The sequence below is a fragment of the Leucoraja erinacea genome, chromosome 16 (assembly GCF_028641065.1).
Source record: "Leucoraja erinacea ecotype New England chromosome 16, Leri_hhj_1, whole genome shotgun sequence".
NCBI lineage: Eukaryota > Metazoa > Chordata > Chondrichthyes > Rajiformes > Rajidae > Leucoraja > Leucoraja erinaceus.
This window is the reverse complement of record NC_073392.1, coordinates 43,302,060-43,320,304: the sequence shown is the minus strand read 5'-3', so window position 1 is coordinate 43,320,304 and position 18,245 is coordinate 43,302,060. Positions and strand designations below refer to the sequence as shown.

The window sequence follows — 18,245 nt, the reverse complement described above, 5'->3', positions numbered from 1 at the left end:
AGGAACCCTTCACCACTCTGTAATGAAGATCCCATGTAATTGTCAAAATAATTGTTTTGGTGGTGGAGCTTTGTTGGTGTCATCGTAACACATGATGCACTTCCTGGGCTATTTATTTTTGTTTCTATTTTCAAATTTATTAATTGCACCCAGCTTAGTTTTATAGCTTACAACTTGAATTCTTGTAGGCGGTGCAGAGTTTAACTGCTGAGTATTTTAAAGTAATTTTCAGATGTGCAGAAAAAATTGTGTTGAATCCCTTTGAGTAAGTGGATTCTGTGAACTTGATATTCTCAACAAAGTGGCTTGGTACATTATTGGCTGTGATTGGTTTGCTTTTTGTCATAGTAAAAAAGCTTTGTCAAGAAGGACATGTAATCTCAATAGTCAATGGTGTTATACCAAACAATTATAAATCAATTGTGACCTGTACAGGAAAATTAACTTTGCAATGAAATGATAGGTCAGAAAAAATACCAGGCAATGACTTTTTCTCAACTAAAAGTTGATGTTATTTATTTGTGTGAACAATAAAAGCTGGTTGTTCAAGAAGGAACTGCAGATGCTGGAAGATCGAAGGTACACAAAATTACCTGGAGAAACTCAGCGGGTGCAGCAGCATCTATGGAGCGAAGAAAATAGGCGACGTTTCGGGCCGAAACCCTTCTTCAGACTTCAGACTAAAAGCTGGTTGTTAACTTGTGATTAAAACAAATTAAACATTAAAGAAACCACAACTTCACAATTCAGTGGAATAAAACCATGTTTGTATGGCAGTACAATTAATCCCACTTGACCAGGATGCATTGTTGGAGAGCAGTATTGTACGTCTGTTAATAGTCTGAATTTACATTGGTCTTTTAACTCATTGCCATGTGAATTTATACCACAAGGTGGGGCCATTTAATGCTTTTGCAGAAGACAAATGAAATTTTGAGCGAGCTTTATATATTTATTAGCTTTGTTCAAACTGCCTTTTGCAGATTTCTGCATCTTAGTTCCAATCTATTTTTTGGAGAAAAAAAATTGATAATAGGTCCAATGTATGTGATAATGTAAAACCGTAATACTAAAGTATCTTCAGAAAGTGCACAGTTCATTTATTTTTAATTTGGAGGATCATAATTTCAGTGAAGCACTGGCTAATGGGGCTACTCGGTTTTGGCCGGTTGCTAATTAAGAAGAATGGCCTGGTTCACCTGCCTAGGGTCTCACCTTCCTGCTACTGTTGTCATTCTTTCATCTTTGCTGGGTCATTATTCTGGGACTTCCTATCAAACAACACAATGGCAGTATTTTCAATATTACAGTAATATCACACTCCAAAGATGTACAGATTTGTAAATTAATTGGCTTGGTATAAGTGTAAATTGTCCCTAGTGAGTGTGGGATAGTGTTAATGTATGGGGATCGGTGGTCAGTATGGACACGGTGGACTGGAGGGCCTGTTTCCACGCTGTATCTCTAAACTAAATTAAACTACAGTAGTCCAAGAAGGTAACTGAGCAATGTGTTCCCATGTCCTTTTGGAATGAACATTAAATGCCAGCATTTTAAATTGTAAGCAATTTTGTAAAACTATTTCATGATTAAGAAATAGTCTGAAGAAGGGTCTCGACCCGAAACGTTACCCATTCCTTTTCTCCAGAGATGCTGCCTGTCCCGCTGAGTTAATCCAGCATTTTGTGTCTACCTTCGATTTAAACCAGCACCTGCAGTTCTTTTCCATATATTTCTTGATTATGTTGTGTCTCTTGTCGTATGTGCTAACTGTTTAATTATGTTTCAATCCCAGTTTGGCAAGGCATAGTGAAAGGTACAGTGCCTTCCATAATGTTTGGGACAAAGACCCATCATTTATTTATTTGTCTCTGTACTCCATAATTTGAGATTTGTAATAGAAAAATCACATGTGGTTAAAGTGCACATTGTCAGATTTTAATAAAGGACATTTTTACACATTTTGGTTTCACCATGATGGAAGAATTCTCAGAATTCCCTCTATAATGAAGAAAAATCCCCAAACACCTGTCTGACAATGCAGAGGCTGCACTGCAAGATGCAAACCACTGGTTAGCTGTAAAAATAGGATGGCCAGGTTACAGTTTGCCCCCCCCCCCCCCAATTTCAAGGCACCATAATGTTTGGGACACAGCAATGTCATGTAAATTAAAGTAGTAATGTTTAGTATTTTGGTGCATATCCTTTGCATGCAATGACTGCTTGAAGTCTGCGATTCATGGACATCACCAATTGCTGGGTGTCTGCTCTGGTGATGCTCTGCCAGGCCTGTATTGCAGTCATCTTTAGCTTATGCTTGTTTTGGGGGCTAGTCCCCTTCAGTTTTTCTCTTCAGCATATAAAGGGCATGCTCAATTGGGTTCAGATCGGGAGATTGACTTGGCCACTCTAGAACTGACCATTTTTTAGCTTTGAAAAGCTCCTTTGTTGCTTTTGCAGTCTGTTTGGGATCAATGTCTTGCTGTGGCCATTGGGTTTTGAGGCATTTGTTTGATCTTGAGCAGATAGGATGTGTCTATACACTTCAGAATTCATTATGCTACTACCATCAGCAGTTGTATCATCAGTGAAGATAAGTGAGCCAGTACCTTCAGCAGCCATACATGCCCAGGCCACAACACCCCCACCACCGTGTTTCACAGATGAGGTGATATGATTTGGATCTTGGGCAGTTCCTTTTCTCCTCCATACTTTGACATTGCCAACACTCTGATATGCTAATCTTCGTCTCATCTGTCCAGATTTTCCAAAAATGTGGTTCCTCTTTTAAGTACTTCTTGGCAAACTGTAACCTGGCCATCCCATTTTTGCAGCTAACCAACGATTTGCATCTTGCAGTGCAGCCTCTGAATTGTCAGACAGGTGTTTGGGGATTTTTCTTCATTATAGAGAGAATTCTTCCATCATCAGCTGTGGAGGTCTTCCTTGGCCTGCCAGTCTCTTTGCGATTAGTAAGCTTACCAGTGCTCTCTTTCTTCTTAATGATGTTCCAAACAGTTGATTTTGGTAAGCCTAAGGTTTAGCTGATGTCTCTTGACAGTTTTATTCTTGTTTCTCAGTCTCATAATGGCTTATTTGACTTTAATTGGCACAACTTTTGTCCTCATGTTGATAAATAGCAATAACATTTCCAAAGGTGATGGAAAGACTAGGTGCTGAGAGCTCTCTTATACCTGCATTAAGGAGGCAATTAAACACACCTGAGCAATTACAAATGCCTGTGAAGCCATGTGTCTCAAACATTATAGTGCCTTGAAATGGTGAGCAAATGGTGAAACCAAAATGTATAAAAATACCCTTTAATAAAATCTGACAATGTGCACTTTAACCACATGTGATTTTTTTCTAATCTCAAATTGTGGAGCTCAGAGGCAAATAAATAAATGATGGGTCTTTGTCCCAAACATTATGGAGGGCACTGTTTGTCTGGTAGTCGAATATGTATGTCAGGTAATTCTAAATACTTCTGATAATCTTGTTCTCCAAAAGGCAAATATGTCATGAAACTCAGATTCTCTCTACAGTATTATGAAGTACAATGTTACTGGGCATACAAGATAATTAGTTAATTCTTAAACTCTTTAGACTTGGTGTGCTAAATTAATTCTTCAGAAAGAAAGAAAAAACGTATCACTTTTTAGTGGAGTTTTCAGCACGTTGGTTTGAGAAACTCTTGTTCATAGAAATGGGTTTGTAACTATTTTTGGGTGGCCAAATCAAATATTTGTATTAAATATTAATTTTAAATTTGAGGAATAAAATTAGATATTTCAGATGGGTTTCTGAGTATTTTGGATGGCCACATCAAATTCTGGTATTAAATATGAATTCAGCAGTTTAGACACTCCCATAATAAACTACAGCGCATTGTCAACAAAGCATCCAAAATCATCAGCACTCCCCTCCCATCAATAGAATCACTCAATCTCAAACGGTCCGTGTCAAGGGTGAAGAAAATCATTTCTGATCCCTCCCACCCAGCTCACTACATCTTCCACCTGCTGCCCTCGGGGAGGCGCTACAGCTCACTGTCTGCCAAAACACGATTTAAAAACAGTTTCTATCCATATGCAATTCGAACTGAACACTCTATGATAATATCACAAAGCCACCTCATGCATGTACTGTATACTGTATGTTGTTTGTGTTTCATGTTATGTTTGACGGGAATCAGCCTATTGTGTAACATCCTGTACTGAATATGAATTCCACCAGCTTGACTGTGTGATCATTACATAATCTGAATCTGAATCTGAATTTGAAATTTATGGAGTAAGGTGAAATATTTCTGAAAGAAATGCCTGATGTTGAAACTAACTTGAATGCTGCAAGAGTACAGTCAAATATGATTAAACATCAAATTCCTCTATGTATCATGTGAGACATGAACACTAGTTTCAAACATAATCATTTTTCAATAAAGACTGTAAGAATTGGAAGCAGAAATATATTTAACGATTTTTCCCCCCAAACAACATTGTTGCAAATTTGTACTGGTTGCTAAATGCAGAGCATGAAGGATGCAAAATAATTAATCATTTTACTTGCAGTCATTCATTAGTATGGTGCCTCAACTCCATCAATTAGATCAGCACTGGCAGAAGCTGGATAGTGATTACTCAGGAAATCTTATGTGTGCAATTTGAGGCAACTAAATGTATTTAAAAGATAGTGTCGATGGCTAAGGAGGTAAAGAACAATAAGAGATGGATGTAATTTTCTGCACAATGGAAGTGAAGTGATTTAATAAATTTGTGTCCTATGGATCACATGTCCTTTATATTTTGCTTAATATCCTTGAAAGGTGTTATCTTTAATGTTTCTGACTTTTCAGAAATGGAATAATTTACGGATTGTGATTTTTTTTGGTTTGACTTCAAGAAAACTTATAATTAGTTTCATTTTCTGCGGTTGAACAAAACGACAGCTAAATGTAAAAATCCCAGCGCTATTTATCATTCTGATCCACTTGAATGGAATATGGACTCAGTGGAATGCTGAATGAAACTGGTCATTCCAAATAAATTCAGCTCTGCCTGTGAAAATTAATTACTGATAACCTTCCTTGCCCGCTTGCATATGTGTTTGACATGAGCAGACAAAGTATAGGTTAAAGGAAAGGAAGAAAAAAGTTGATTTTGAATATCAGCTCATTACTTAAAACTGTCTAATATCTGCCTGGTGGATGTGGTGTACATTCAAGCACATCTCTGCGCCATGGTATTCACCTTAAGCTCCTATTGTCCAAACCTCTTGAACAAACAATGGCGTTGCATTTTTACCTTATTTTCAAATCCAAACATGTTCTGCCCATCCCACTTCTGTGACATCTAACAGAACCCTCTGAGAGACTTGACTGCCAGACCCATTTTCATGCCACCATCTATTTCCACCTTTATAACCCGCATCTCAGTTTATCTGCTATTCACAGCATTCGCCGACCGTCACAATGAATTCAATGCCATTATATGTTCAAATCACTTGAGAGCTATTTGAATTGACTATCTCCTGACTCAGAGGCTAGACTGTAAAACAAAATGAAAGGAAATGCATTCTTTATTTTAATTCAATTGCATTCCCAATTCCCATGCACAGGGTTCCCGAATTTGTCAGAGAAAAGAGGTTTGGGAATTGGTTGAAGGATGCACGCGACTGGGCCATTTCTCGCAACAGATATTGGGGAACACCCATTCCTTTATGGGTTAGTGAAGACTTTGAGGAGGTGAGTAATGAGTTGAAAAAGTAACTAATTCAGATTCTTAACATGGTTCTCAGATAAAATATTTCAAGGAAATAAATAGGAGGCTTTGATTATCAGATTTAATAATCTTGTTTATGTATTGATATGCGATTTTTTGACAACTAAATTAATGTAACCGCTGATGCAAAATGACCTGCCCGCGGTTGGCATCTTAAAATATATTTAAAACATCCGTCGACTGGAAACTGAATGACATTCCAGTTGCCAGATAATGTTTTGGAAGCATTCCCGTTGAAGTGTATTTTTAAGAAGATTTCTTGTAATACAGATTTTTTTGAAAGCCTGTTTTTTTTTTTTACAAGAGTGTTGTTGACTGTTGTGGTAAACTTTGTTTTACTCAAGGTATAGATCATTCTTAATCTTGATTCCATCATCAAATAAGAATCAAATTAAATCTCTGTTCCCCATAATCATTGTTTGTTTGGGTTGACAATCATGTTCTCTGTCTTGATTAGTTTGAGCAACTAGAACATTAGAAAGAAATTCAAAGTTTTGCTCCTCTGAGTGCCAAAATATCCAATTTCATTCCCAAGGTTCCCATTCTCTCTTTTAAGAATTTTTTTCCCCCATTCCCAGAAAAACATTGTGGCATTGCTCCAATGTTCAGTCAACCATACCTTGGGTGTGGAAAAATAAACCGTGCATGGGAATACAGTGTCTCCCAAAATGTCAGCAATGTCCTTAATTCTGAATGTTAATCTTGCAATAATCAATTTATGATTCATATTTTATTGGATCACCTACATTTTTCCATTGCACCCGTGTGTAAAAATACACGCAGATGCTAGTGAATGATTTTTTAGTGGAATACACCAGCCAGTAGCATGACAGTGGTGACCTCAAAGTTATAATATATGTAAATTAATATCATTTTGATTGGCGCATGTTGTTAAGATTTCAATTTAATTGTCTTTTTGGGTGCCTGAAAATTGCTGAATCTCTTGACTTTTTTAACATCTGAAATTTTGCTATTAAAATTGAACATACCCGAACAGAAGAAATTTAAACTGAAATATTCAGGTCCCGTGTATTTTGAATCACAAATGGCATGCGGTTGCATTGGTAAACAAAACTTGAAATTTAATTTACCTGTATTCTTAACCCATCAATTTTTTTTGCATCATCTCTTTTTGCACAGATTAAAAACAAAAAAATGTAAGTAAATACTCAGCAAATCAAATGCGTCTTTGAAAGAGATATAATTAAGGTTTAAATAAAACTCTTAATTAGAAATGGTTAGGTGATACAACAAGGTAGATTTAAGTTTTGGATGGGGTTTGGACAGGATAAAGGGATTATCTCTTAACATGGGGAGCCCAGGGTTATCGTGATGTTATCGATGTTTACAGAGCCATCTGGTCGAAAGATTAACGAGGAAAGGTATGAAAAGGTAAGCTGGTACAACAGAATTGGCCCGTCAAGTTGAGTTTATTGTTATATGTACAAGTACGGTGAGGTACAGGTTCAAAACAAAAACCTTGCACACAAAACACAAATTCCACACATGTTCTACAAGAGGGAAGACACATTAGTACGAAACAATTAAAAAAAAAATTCCACGATAGTGTTCCTTGCTCAGGTAGGATTAGGATTGTGCAGAACCTGCTCGAAGTCTCGGCAGATGGCTCAACCCACCCAAAGGCACGGCAGTACCAGGAGGGAGCCTTTGGAGACTTTGGACGCAAGGAGTGGACCAGTAGGAGGGCGAACCGGGTACTGCCTCCAGTGCCGTCAAGTTCGGCGGCAGGAGGCATCCCTGGGACACAAAGATGGCTGGGCAAGGAGAGACGTCAAAAGCAACGGAGGAAGCCCCTGCAGGAGCCTGGGGCTTACGTGGATCGGGAACTGCTCCAGTAGACCGAGCGTGCGGGCTGACCGGACTTTGGAAATGGCACCAAAACATGGCGGTGCCCGCACGTGTATATATTTTAAAGAATTTCACTGTGCAGTTGCATTTGTGACAAATAAAGCTCCATTGACCATTGAATTCAAGAATCTGTTGATTGTTGGAAAGTAGCTGTTCCTGAACCTGGTTTATTGGGGCTAAGTCTTCGGCATTTCTGCCCAAATGTATCAGTGAGAAGAGGACATAGCTCGGAAGATAGATGCTGCCTTCTTGAGACAATGCCATTGATCCTGGAGAGTTGTGCCCATAATTGACTGGGTTGAATCCACTACTCTGCAGATTTGAGTTCCTCTGCTTTGGAATTTTGATTAAACAGGAAAAGTAAATTGTACACTCTTTACCTCTAATTTACTGATGAGAAAGGAATTAGTAGAATTTTCAGCTCACAAATAGGCCACTTGGCTGAATGGACCAAACCATACACAACACACTCGCCATAAATGTTATCTATCTTCCATGTAAATACAAGATACACTACTCTGATCATGACCTGATCCAAGACTTCAACTGAGCAAAGAGATGTGGGCCAGACTGTGCTAAGACAGACCCATATTCAGGAATTGTCGCCTGTAACTAGGCCAGATACAGAGGGCCTATTTCAATGACAAGACCTAGATGCCAACTGCATTTTGGACAGCAGAATGCAGTCCCTTCACACAAAGCAAAACTGGTCTTATGCTAAAGCTAGCACCGATGTTAGATTTTATAACTCCAATTGTCAAGGATATTTTTAAATAAAATGAAATAATTAACCTGCATTAAACTTTAAAATGGAAAGTTAAATTTACGTTCTGGGAAATTCTGTTCAGTTGTATAATGGGTTGATGTAGCTGCAATGGGAGTGCTGTGTTTAGTTTTGCTCTGCTATAGGAAGGATGCCAATTAGCTAGAAAGAGTGCAGAGAAGATTTACGAGGATGTTGCCAGGACTTGAGCACCTGAATTGTAAGGAATGTTTGGGCAGGCTAGGACTTTATTCCTTGGAAAGAGTCCTTGGATCTTGTTGAGATGTATAAAATCATGAGGTGAATAGAAAGGGTGAATGCATAGAGTCTTTTACCCAGAATAAGTGAATCAAGAACTAGAGGATATAGGTTTAAGGCAGGGGTCGGGAACCTACGGCCCCTGGGCCGAATGCGGCCCATAACCCGAAATCATCTGGCCTGCAGGCAGAGTTTTTTTTCCTGTAATCTGGAGCGGTGAGCACGGTCGAGCGCCGAGCTCCGGCCGTACCGCATCCTGCGTAAAGTCGCCGGCAGGGCCACGCACCTTCTGTGAACACGTTTAAAAAAGAACTGCAGATGCTGGAAAAATCGAAGGTAGACAAAAATACTGGAGAAACTCAGCGGGTGAGACAGTCAAGGGTTGCATGAGGCTGCCTCACCAGCTGAGTTCCTCCAGCATTTTTGTCTACCTTCTGTGAACACGTGATTTGATGCCTGCTATCCGGAACGGGATGGGGGCGGGATCCATGTGTACACGTGATAGATGTGGCCCGCCATCCGTTCCCAGATGCATCCTGGCTCCTATGCAGAACAAGGTTGCTGACCTCTGGTTTAAGGTGAGAGAAGCAAGATTTAATAGGAACCTGAGAGGCAACTTTTTCACACAAAGGTGGTGGTTATATGGAACTAACTGCCAGAAGAGGTACTTGAGGTAACTGCATTTTTAAAGACGCTTGGACAGGTACATGGATAGGAAAGGTGAAGAAGTAAATGGGCCAAATATGGGTAAATGCTGTATGACTGATTCTAAAAGCATAACAATGCTGGATGTACTGTGGAGCATATAGTGAGGGTGGACTGACGGCCTTGCTATCCTCCACCCCCACCCCAGAAAGATGAGGCCTATGTTTAATCACAATCCTGTTGCAACTTTACTAAAAGCTTGTTTTACTTTTGTGGTAGGGAGAGCATTTGATTGATAGAAATTGATCCATGAAAGATATGTATGGATTTGTGTGCCTTCACTTCAAAGGCTTTGGAATGGAAAGATGTATGGCTTTGTAGGAAATTAGAGTATGCCCAGGATGGTGTGGGTTTTTGATATTAGCTGCCTTTTTGAGGCATGCTTTGCCTTGACTCCATAACTGGTGGGGAAATCAATACCTGTGATAAACCAGGCAATGTCCACCAATTTCTGCAGTCACCTTCCGTCCTGAATGTTTGAACCAGTCCATCATGCAATCAGTCAGTATGCCCACCAGTGTAAACAAAGACACAAAGTACCGGAGTAGCTTAGCGGGTCAGGCAGTATATCTGGAGAATATGGTTAAGTGACGCTTCTATTGCCACCCTCTTCAGACTGAAGATGCTGCCTTACTGGATCGGTTTTTTTGTAAACTATCATCTGAAGTTCCTTGTGTCTGCTCTCCCCTGTACACCTGTCGGCGTTCAAAAGAGTGTCTACGACATGCCAAAGCAAGGCTCTGAACCGAAACATCGCCTATTCATGTTTTCCAGGTATGCTGCCTAACTCACTGAGTTAGTCCAGCATTTTATATCTCCCTTTATGCCAAATCTTCTCTTGTGTTCCTTACTTAATTTAAGGTGCGTTTCTGCAAAGTTAATCTAATGAGGAGCCTTGCTTTGTTAATTGGTTAAATTAACGATTATTCTACATTTGCAGTCTCAATTATGATAATAACTTTTTTATTATTGTGCCTTTTATATGCATTGGTACACCTCTCAACCAAAATGTTGCATCTTGGTTTACACAGAGTATCATTGCCTGTTGTTTACCACATTAATTTTATTAGAATTCTTCACTAATTATTGTCATGAAAATAGATTGATTCTTTGTTCAGAAACTTGTTGTGATTATAGCCATTATTTTATTGACAGGTGGTGTGTGTGGGATCAGTAGCAGAATTGGAAGATCTGAGTGGAATCAAAATTGAAGATCTTCATCGAGAGAGGTGAATCATATTTGAATGCAAACATTGTGGTTCTTCTTCTGAATATTTGACGATACTGTTTTATTTTGTTTGTTGTTGGTCTTACCAGGTTTATCATTTATAATGAATAAACCATTGAGGTGAAGTTTGGTGACATGAGATCATTTCTACCTGCTGTTTAACCAGAATGAGTTCAGGGGTAACACTTCTACTTTTGAGAAGATTGTAGATTCACACTCCTGAACACGTAATCAAAGCTGACACTTTAGTGCAATGTGGAGAAAATGCTGCACTTTCTAAGCTGCCTTTACATACGACATCACACTGCAATTTATGTGTCTTTCTAAGGTGGATGTGAGCAATGTGTGGTACTAAGTAGAACAGAGAGTTGTCCTGATCAATATTTGTCCTTCAACTAGCAGCATTTAATTCTAAAATCAAATTACCTAGTCACTTATTTAATTGTTGCTGTTGAGATATTTGTTTGGACATACTTGCTGTTATGTGTGCCTGCTTTTTAACAACTTGGTTCAAAAGAACTTTGAATTTCCCTGTGTTTCAAAATATCATTTAAATAAATGTTCCTTCACTAATTGAATTAATCTGACGAAGGGTCTCGACCCGAAACGTTGTCTATTCCTTCTCTCCATAGATGCTGCCTCAACCGCTGAGTTTCTCCAGCATTTTTTGTCTACCTTAACTAATTGCATATGTCTTTGCAAGTGTTGTAAATGGGCAACAAATATCACCTTGCATCTCTGTACAATCTGTGTAAGACTTGAGAATTAACAGTTGTGTTCCTTTCTTCTTTAAAAATATCGGATAGCATGCCAATTATCAAAGTGTACAGGCTTACTCTGACAATTATGTTTTTAAGTAAATAGAATTATGAAAGCAGTGTGAATTGGCTTTTTAGAATGCATCCACACTGTTTAAATGTCAGATCTTCAAAATTAAATCATCTTTCATCAATTTCTGATGAAGAAAAAATCCTGTTGATCCTTGGTTGGATCTACCACGACTTATCTAAATCCAATGCCATTTTTTGTTTTATATTGCAGCTATATCTTTGAGATTTTGTGAGGTGTTTCTGTTTTGGGTACTAAAAATAAAAATTGAAACAGGAGAGGTCCCGGTGCATACCCAGCTAGTTTATGCCATTCCTGTGTGCCTGCTAAATGCTCATTGCTTGATTTCCCAGTGGTGAAAAATAAATAACTCATGATTTACAGTGTACACTGTAATGATGTAGTAGAGACCTTCAAAGATTTAGACCTCTCAATAATTCTCTTACTATTCCACATCTAAATGTACCAACTTCTGAAATCATATAATTCAACATGGATTTGTGCCTCAACATGGATTTGTGCCTGGAAGGTCGTGTTTGACTAATCTTCTTGAATTTTTTGAAGAGGTTACTAGGGAAATTGACGAGGGTAAAGCAGTGGATGTTGTCTATATGGACTTTAGTAAGGCCTTTGACAAGGTTCCTCATGGAAAGTTGGTTAAGAATGTTCAACTGTTGGGTATAAATGCAGGAGTAGCAAGATGGATTCAACAGTGGCTGAATGGGAGATGCCAGAGGGTAATGGTGGATGGCTGTTGGTCGGGTTGGAGGCAGGTGACTAGTGGGGTGCCTCAGGGATCTGTGTTGGGTCCTTTATTGTTTGTCATGTACATCAATGATCTAGATGAAGGTGTGGTAAATTGGATTAATAAGTATGCAGATGATACCAAGATAGGGGGTGTTGTGGATAATGAAGAGGATTTCCAAAGTCTACAGAATTATTTAGGCCATTTGGAAGAATGGGCTGAAAGATGGCAGATGGAGTTTAATGCTGATAAATGTGAGGTGCTACACCTTGGCAGGACAAATCAAAATAGGACGTACATGGTAAATGGTAGGGAATTGAAGAATGCAGTTGAACAGAGGGATCTGGGAATAACCGTGCATAGTTCCTTGAAGGTGGAATCTCATATAGATAGGGTGGTAAAGAAAGCTTTTGGTATGCTAGCCTTTATAAATCAGAGCATTGAGTATAGAAGCTGGGATGTAATGTTAAAATTGTACAAGGCATTGGTGAGACCAAATCTGGAGTATGGTGTACAATTTTGGTCGCCCAATTATAGGAAGGATGTCAACAAAATAGAGAGAGTACAGAGGAGATTTACTAGAATGTTGCCTAGGTTTAAACAGCTAAGTTACAGAGAAAGGTTGAATAAGTTAGGACTTTATTCTCTGGAGTGCAGAAGGTTAAGGGGGGACTTGATAGAGGTCTTTAAAATGATGAGAGGGGTAGACAGAGTTGATGTGGACAAGCTTTTCCCTTTGAGAATAGGGAAGATTCAAACAAGAGGACATGACTTCAGAATTAAGGGACAGAAGTTTAGGGGTAACATGAGGGGGAACTTCTTTACTCAGAGAGTGGTAGTGGTGTGGAATGAGCTTCCAGTGGAAGTGGTGGAGGGCAGGTTCGTTGGTATCATTTAAAAATAAATTGGATAGGCATATGGATGAGAAGGGAATGGAGGGTTATGGTATGAGTGCAGGCAGGTGGGACTAAGGGAAAATAATTGTTCGGCACGGACTTGTAGGGCCGAGATGGCCTGTTTCCGTGCTGTAATTGTTATATGGTTATATATCCATTTTATATGCCTCTTCCTTCATTACCTGTTTCATCTGCCCATTACCCCTCCCCACCTCACCTGGTTCAATCTATTACCTACATTCTCTCTAAACTGTTATGCTGCAACTCTCCACTCCAATGCATGGTCTCAGCCGGAATCGTTGACTGTGCCTTTGCTTCCACAAATACTGCCTGACCTACTGTCTTCCTTCAGCAGTTTGTTCTTTGCTGTAAACTCTGCAGCGTGACAATAGAGTCTGTCAACATCTACCCCATTGCTTTATCTTAGATTCTTCTGAAATATTTCAGTGAGCCTTTATTCATGAAGCAAGGCCGTCATCATCTCTGTGCCATTAACTGATTAGATATAGTGATGAAGAGGTCATCGTCTGTCCATGAACAAAGAATGCTTGCTAAGGTGAAGGGCACCAAGATGTTGTTAAACTATTGCTCAACATCTTTCATTGTCCAAAAAAAACAAGAAAATTATTTGTGTAAGAAGCTAACTGTTGTATATTGTCTTTCATGATGTTGGAATATCTCCAAATAGTTTCTTGTCAATGGACTACTTTTGAAATGCAGTTTCTGCTGTACCATAGAAAATGCATGCTTCTTTGGTTGAGAATGTATTTCTTGCAGAGTTTAATAATCATTAACGTAAAGCTTGGCTTTTTCAACTTCTTGAAAGATGTATTAATCATATTATTTTCTAGTGTGGATCACATCACAATCCCATCGCATGGTGGAAAAGGTGTATTGCGACGGGTTTCTGAGGTCTTTGATTGCTGGTTTGAAAGTGGAAGCATGCCTTATGCTCAGGTTCACTACCCTTTTGAAAACCGAAGAGAATTTGAGGACAGCTTCCCCGCAGACTTCATTGCTGAAGGAATTGACCAAACAAGAGGATGGTAAAGATTTCATTTCTATTGCAACAATTTTATCCTTTTAGTCCTTTATTAGTTCACAATATCCATAGTGCTTAACAAAGGATAATTTACTAAAACTGATATTCTAATTGGAAAGTAATGCCCTGTTGAATTGTGTTTCATTATAGAAATATATTTCTTTTGATTTGTTTCTGCAAAACATTTTTTTAGATTATGAGAAGTTTGGGTAAGAAGTCAAAGCACAGTCTCCACAACAAGTCGTCATCCCTGATACACAACAAAACTTGTTATACCGAGACAATATTTCAATTTCTCATTTTGGCTAACTTGACGGTCTCTGACATGACCCATATAATTTGAAACTGGGTTGTTTGAGTGCTGTGACCCAGTGGGAAATAATTCAAGACTGAGTAGAACATTTAGCAGATGTTGCTGAGTCATGTAATTGAAGGCTGTGCTTGAACATGAAAATCAATGAACAGTATTATATTTTGAAATAAAAACAGAAAATATTGGAAATACTCAGCAGTTTGGGTACATCTGTCGATGGAGAAATAGAGTTAACTTGAACTGCTGACATTTCCATTATTTCTGTTTTTCATTCAGTTCTTCACCATTTGCGTGGGGGTTTGACAGTTGGGTACAACATTTTGAGTTCAAGATTCTCTAATTAAAGAAAAATTAATAAACTATGAATTAGAAATTATGATTGCTGTCTCTGTCAGATTATGTTCACCAAATTCACTAATTTCCCCATGGAAGTATTTTCTATCTGAATATATTGGATCATTAATGAGGAAAAGCTGGTTAATGCAGAGTTAAATGTGTTCTCATTTTTGCAACAATTATTATAAAAGATAAGAAACATTTTAAGATGTTCACTTCCATGTCATTAAATGCATATTTATAATCTTGAATCAACTAAATTTTCACTGCACATCAGCAGTATATTTGAACATTTTCAAATAAATAACTGTTTTAAATGCATCTGTAGGACATATATAATTGTGTGCTAATAGTTAATCGTCAGTGCTAGAGTTGAAAGTGAAACAGGTTTAGGAGGGAGATAAATGAAAAGAGACATGCAGATGTCATTCATTCCTGAAGTCAAACTGGCCCCATTCTTCCAGTTAAAATTGTGTGGACATTTGTAATGAAAGCTGCTGATATAAATCAGTTTAGTTGAAGTGACATCTTCACACAAATGGTGTGCTATAATATGTTTATGACAGGAGAGTTAGTAACTGCGGCAATTGAATTGTTTCAATCCTTTAATCTTCAGAGCTAGACTAATCAAAATGTGCAGAGGAACAAATTCATTTTCCTGATTGGTATGATTTCTCCAGATTTATCTTGGTATCTGTTTTAAAACCAGCTGTTGGTCACAGAATTGATAGCAAAGACAAGGCATTTGGCTCAGTTGATCTATACCAAAGTTTATAGTGGACAAATTCATACACACATGCACACCAACACACACATCTCTTGAACCGTATTTACAGTGCCTTTTCTTGTTCGTGCAGTATCCTTATTTTAATTGGCATTACGGATATCTACGATGTGTATTAAGAAGCTTCTTTTATCAATTCCTTATTGGCTTTATTAAATATTTATCTTTTACTTTTGTCCTGCAATTTTGGATTTCAAAAGGGGAAACCGAACCAAACCTCATAATTACTTTAAAGATATGTTAGCTTTTCCTCAGTGTTCCTTTTTGTAATGAAATAACCCCCTCAGGTTAGGTCCATACACAGTTATATACACACAGTACTGACATTATTTGTATAATTCCTTTTGATATCTTTGTAGAAACAAAGAATTGCAGATGCTGGTTAACATACAAAGGGATACAAAGTGCTGGAGTAACTTCTCTAGTTTGATATCTTCTCTCATATAACCATATAACCATATAACAATTACAGCACGGAAACAGGCCATCTCGACCCTTCTAGTCCGTGCCGAACACATAATCTCCCCATGTCCCATATACCTTCGCTCAGACCATAACCCTCCATTCCCTTCCCATCCATATAACTATCCAATTTATTTTTAAATGATAAAAACGAACCTGCCTCCATCACCTTCACTGGAAGCTCATTCCACTCAGCTACCACTCTCTGAGTAAAGAAGTTCCCCCTCATGTTACCCCTAAACTTCAGTCCCTTAATTCTCATGTCATGTCCCCTTGTTTGAATCTTCCCTACTCTCAGTGGGAAAAGCTTTTCCACGTCAACTCTGTCTATCCCTCTCATCATTTTAAAAACCTCTATCAAGTCCCCCCTTAACCTTCTGCGCTCCAAAGAATAAAGCCCTAACTTGTTCAACCTTTCTCTGTAACTTAGTTGCTGAAACCCAGGCAACATTCTAGTAAATCTCCTCTGTACTCTCTCTATTTTGTTGACATCCTTCCTATAATTAGGCGACCAAAATTGTACACCATACTCCAGAATTGGCCTCACCAATGCCTTGTACAATTTTAACATTACATCCCAACTTCTATACTCAATGCTCTGATTTATAAAGGCCAGCACACCAAACGCTTTCTTTACCACCCTATCTACATGAGATTCCACTTTCAGGGAACTGTGCACAGTTATTCCCAGATCCCTCTGTTCACCTACATTCTTCCCTACCATTTACCATGTACGTCCTATTTTGATTTGTCCTGCCAAGATGTAGCACCTCACACTTATCAGCATTAAACTCCATCTGCCATCTTTCAGCCCACTCCTCCAACTGGCATAAATCTCTCTGTAGACTTTGAAACTCTACTTCATTACCCGCAACACCACCTATCTTAGTATCATCTGCATACTTACAAATCCAATTTACCACACCATCATCCAGATCATTGATGTACATGACAAACAACAGTGGACCCAACACAGATCCCTGTGGCACCCCACTCGTCACTGGCCTCCAACCTGACAAACAACCATCCACCATTACTCTCCGGCATCTCCCATTCAGCCACTGTTGAATCCATCTTGCTACTCCACCATTAATACCCAACCATTGAACCTTCTTAACCAACCTTCCATGAGGAACCTTGTCAAAGGCCTTACTGAAGTCCATATACACAACATCCACTGCTTTACCCTCATCAATTTCCCGAGTAACATCTTCAAAAAATTCAAGAAGATTAGTTAAACATTAGATTAGTTAAACATTAGTTAAACATGACCTTCCAGACCTCTCAATTAAGAAAGATATGTGGTTAAAAAACTGGAGCAGTATTTAAAGAATTGTTTTCCACCCTTTTTTTGTTCTCATTTCTGCATCATCTTATTGTGTTTAAAAGATAATGGGGCAGAATAGTTTCAAGCATGCATTGGAAATAAAGTAACCACAAAGTTGTTTTATTAGCTGCTGCTGGAAGAATAGGTGAGAAGAGTACGTATTCATGAAATCAATAACAAATATAGTTTTTTACTGAAATACATTGATTTGTAAAGTTCATAGATTTTGTGACCCTTTGAATATTTCCAGTGTTTTCAAATTTTATAACAATTAAATAAGTGTTGTATTGGGGATATGTTGCACCTCATTCATGAGACTATATGATTGAAAATTTGCTGTGGTTCTCAAAGTATATGAACTTATTTTCATAGGTTTTATACCCTCTTGGTACTGTCTACAGCTCTATTTGGCAAACCACCTTTCAGGAATGTGATAGTAAATGGACTTGTACTGGCAAGGTAAGTGTTTCTAATACATATCAATCCATCCATATCCATATCCTTATAACTATAAAACTCTGATCAGAGATGTATGTGTGTGTGTATTTAATTATTGGTTTGTGTATTTTCACATCTCGAAAAAATGATGCGCGAACAGGAAAATGTTTACATATTCTGGTAGAGATTTACCCTCGTGGAGTCCGAAATCAGCTTACCTGAAAAATGTGTGCATTATTTCTTGAGTTATTAATAAAAATGTTCACAAATCTGATCCAACTTTGAAATCAAAACACTTGTTTTTCGCTGATGACGTGACAATGGATCTGCCTGCCGTCGGCTCGGGCTGCGTCTGCTCGCGCTGCGACTGACGTCAACTCCCACCGCTCCCTCTTTCCCCCCCCCCCCCCCCCCCCCGTTGTTCAAAAGTCGCCCTGTCGACTGAAGACTGCGTCGGCCCAACCAGCGCAA

General features: G+C 38.5%; 1 protein-coding gene across 2 annotated transcripts in view; it reads left to right on the top strand.

Annotated features, from left to right (window-relative positions):
• Nucleotides 1-18,245, top strand: part of iars1 (isoleucyl-tRNA synthetase 1) — a 174,257-nt gene that overhangs the window by 66,184 nt on the left and 89,828 nt on the right. For both annotated transcript variants that reach the window (XM_055648264.1, XM_055648265.1), the window contains 4 exons: nucleotides 5,617-5,743; nucleotides 10,531-10,604; nucleotides 13,924-14,118; nucleotides 17,709-17,795. In XM_055648264.1, coding sequence (XP_055504239.1) covers nucleotides 5,617-5,743; nucleotides 10,531-10,604; nucleotides 13,924-14,118; nucleotides 17,709-17,795 — 483 coding nt within the window. The remainder of the gene's footprint in view (nucleotides 1-5,616; nucleotides 5,744-10,530; nucleotides 10,605-13,923; nucleotides 14,119-17,708; nucleotides 17,796-18,245) is intronic.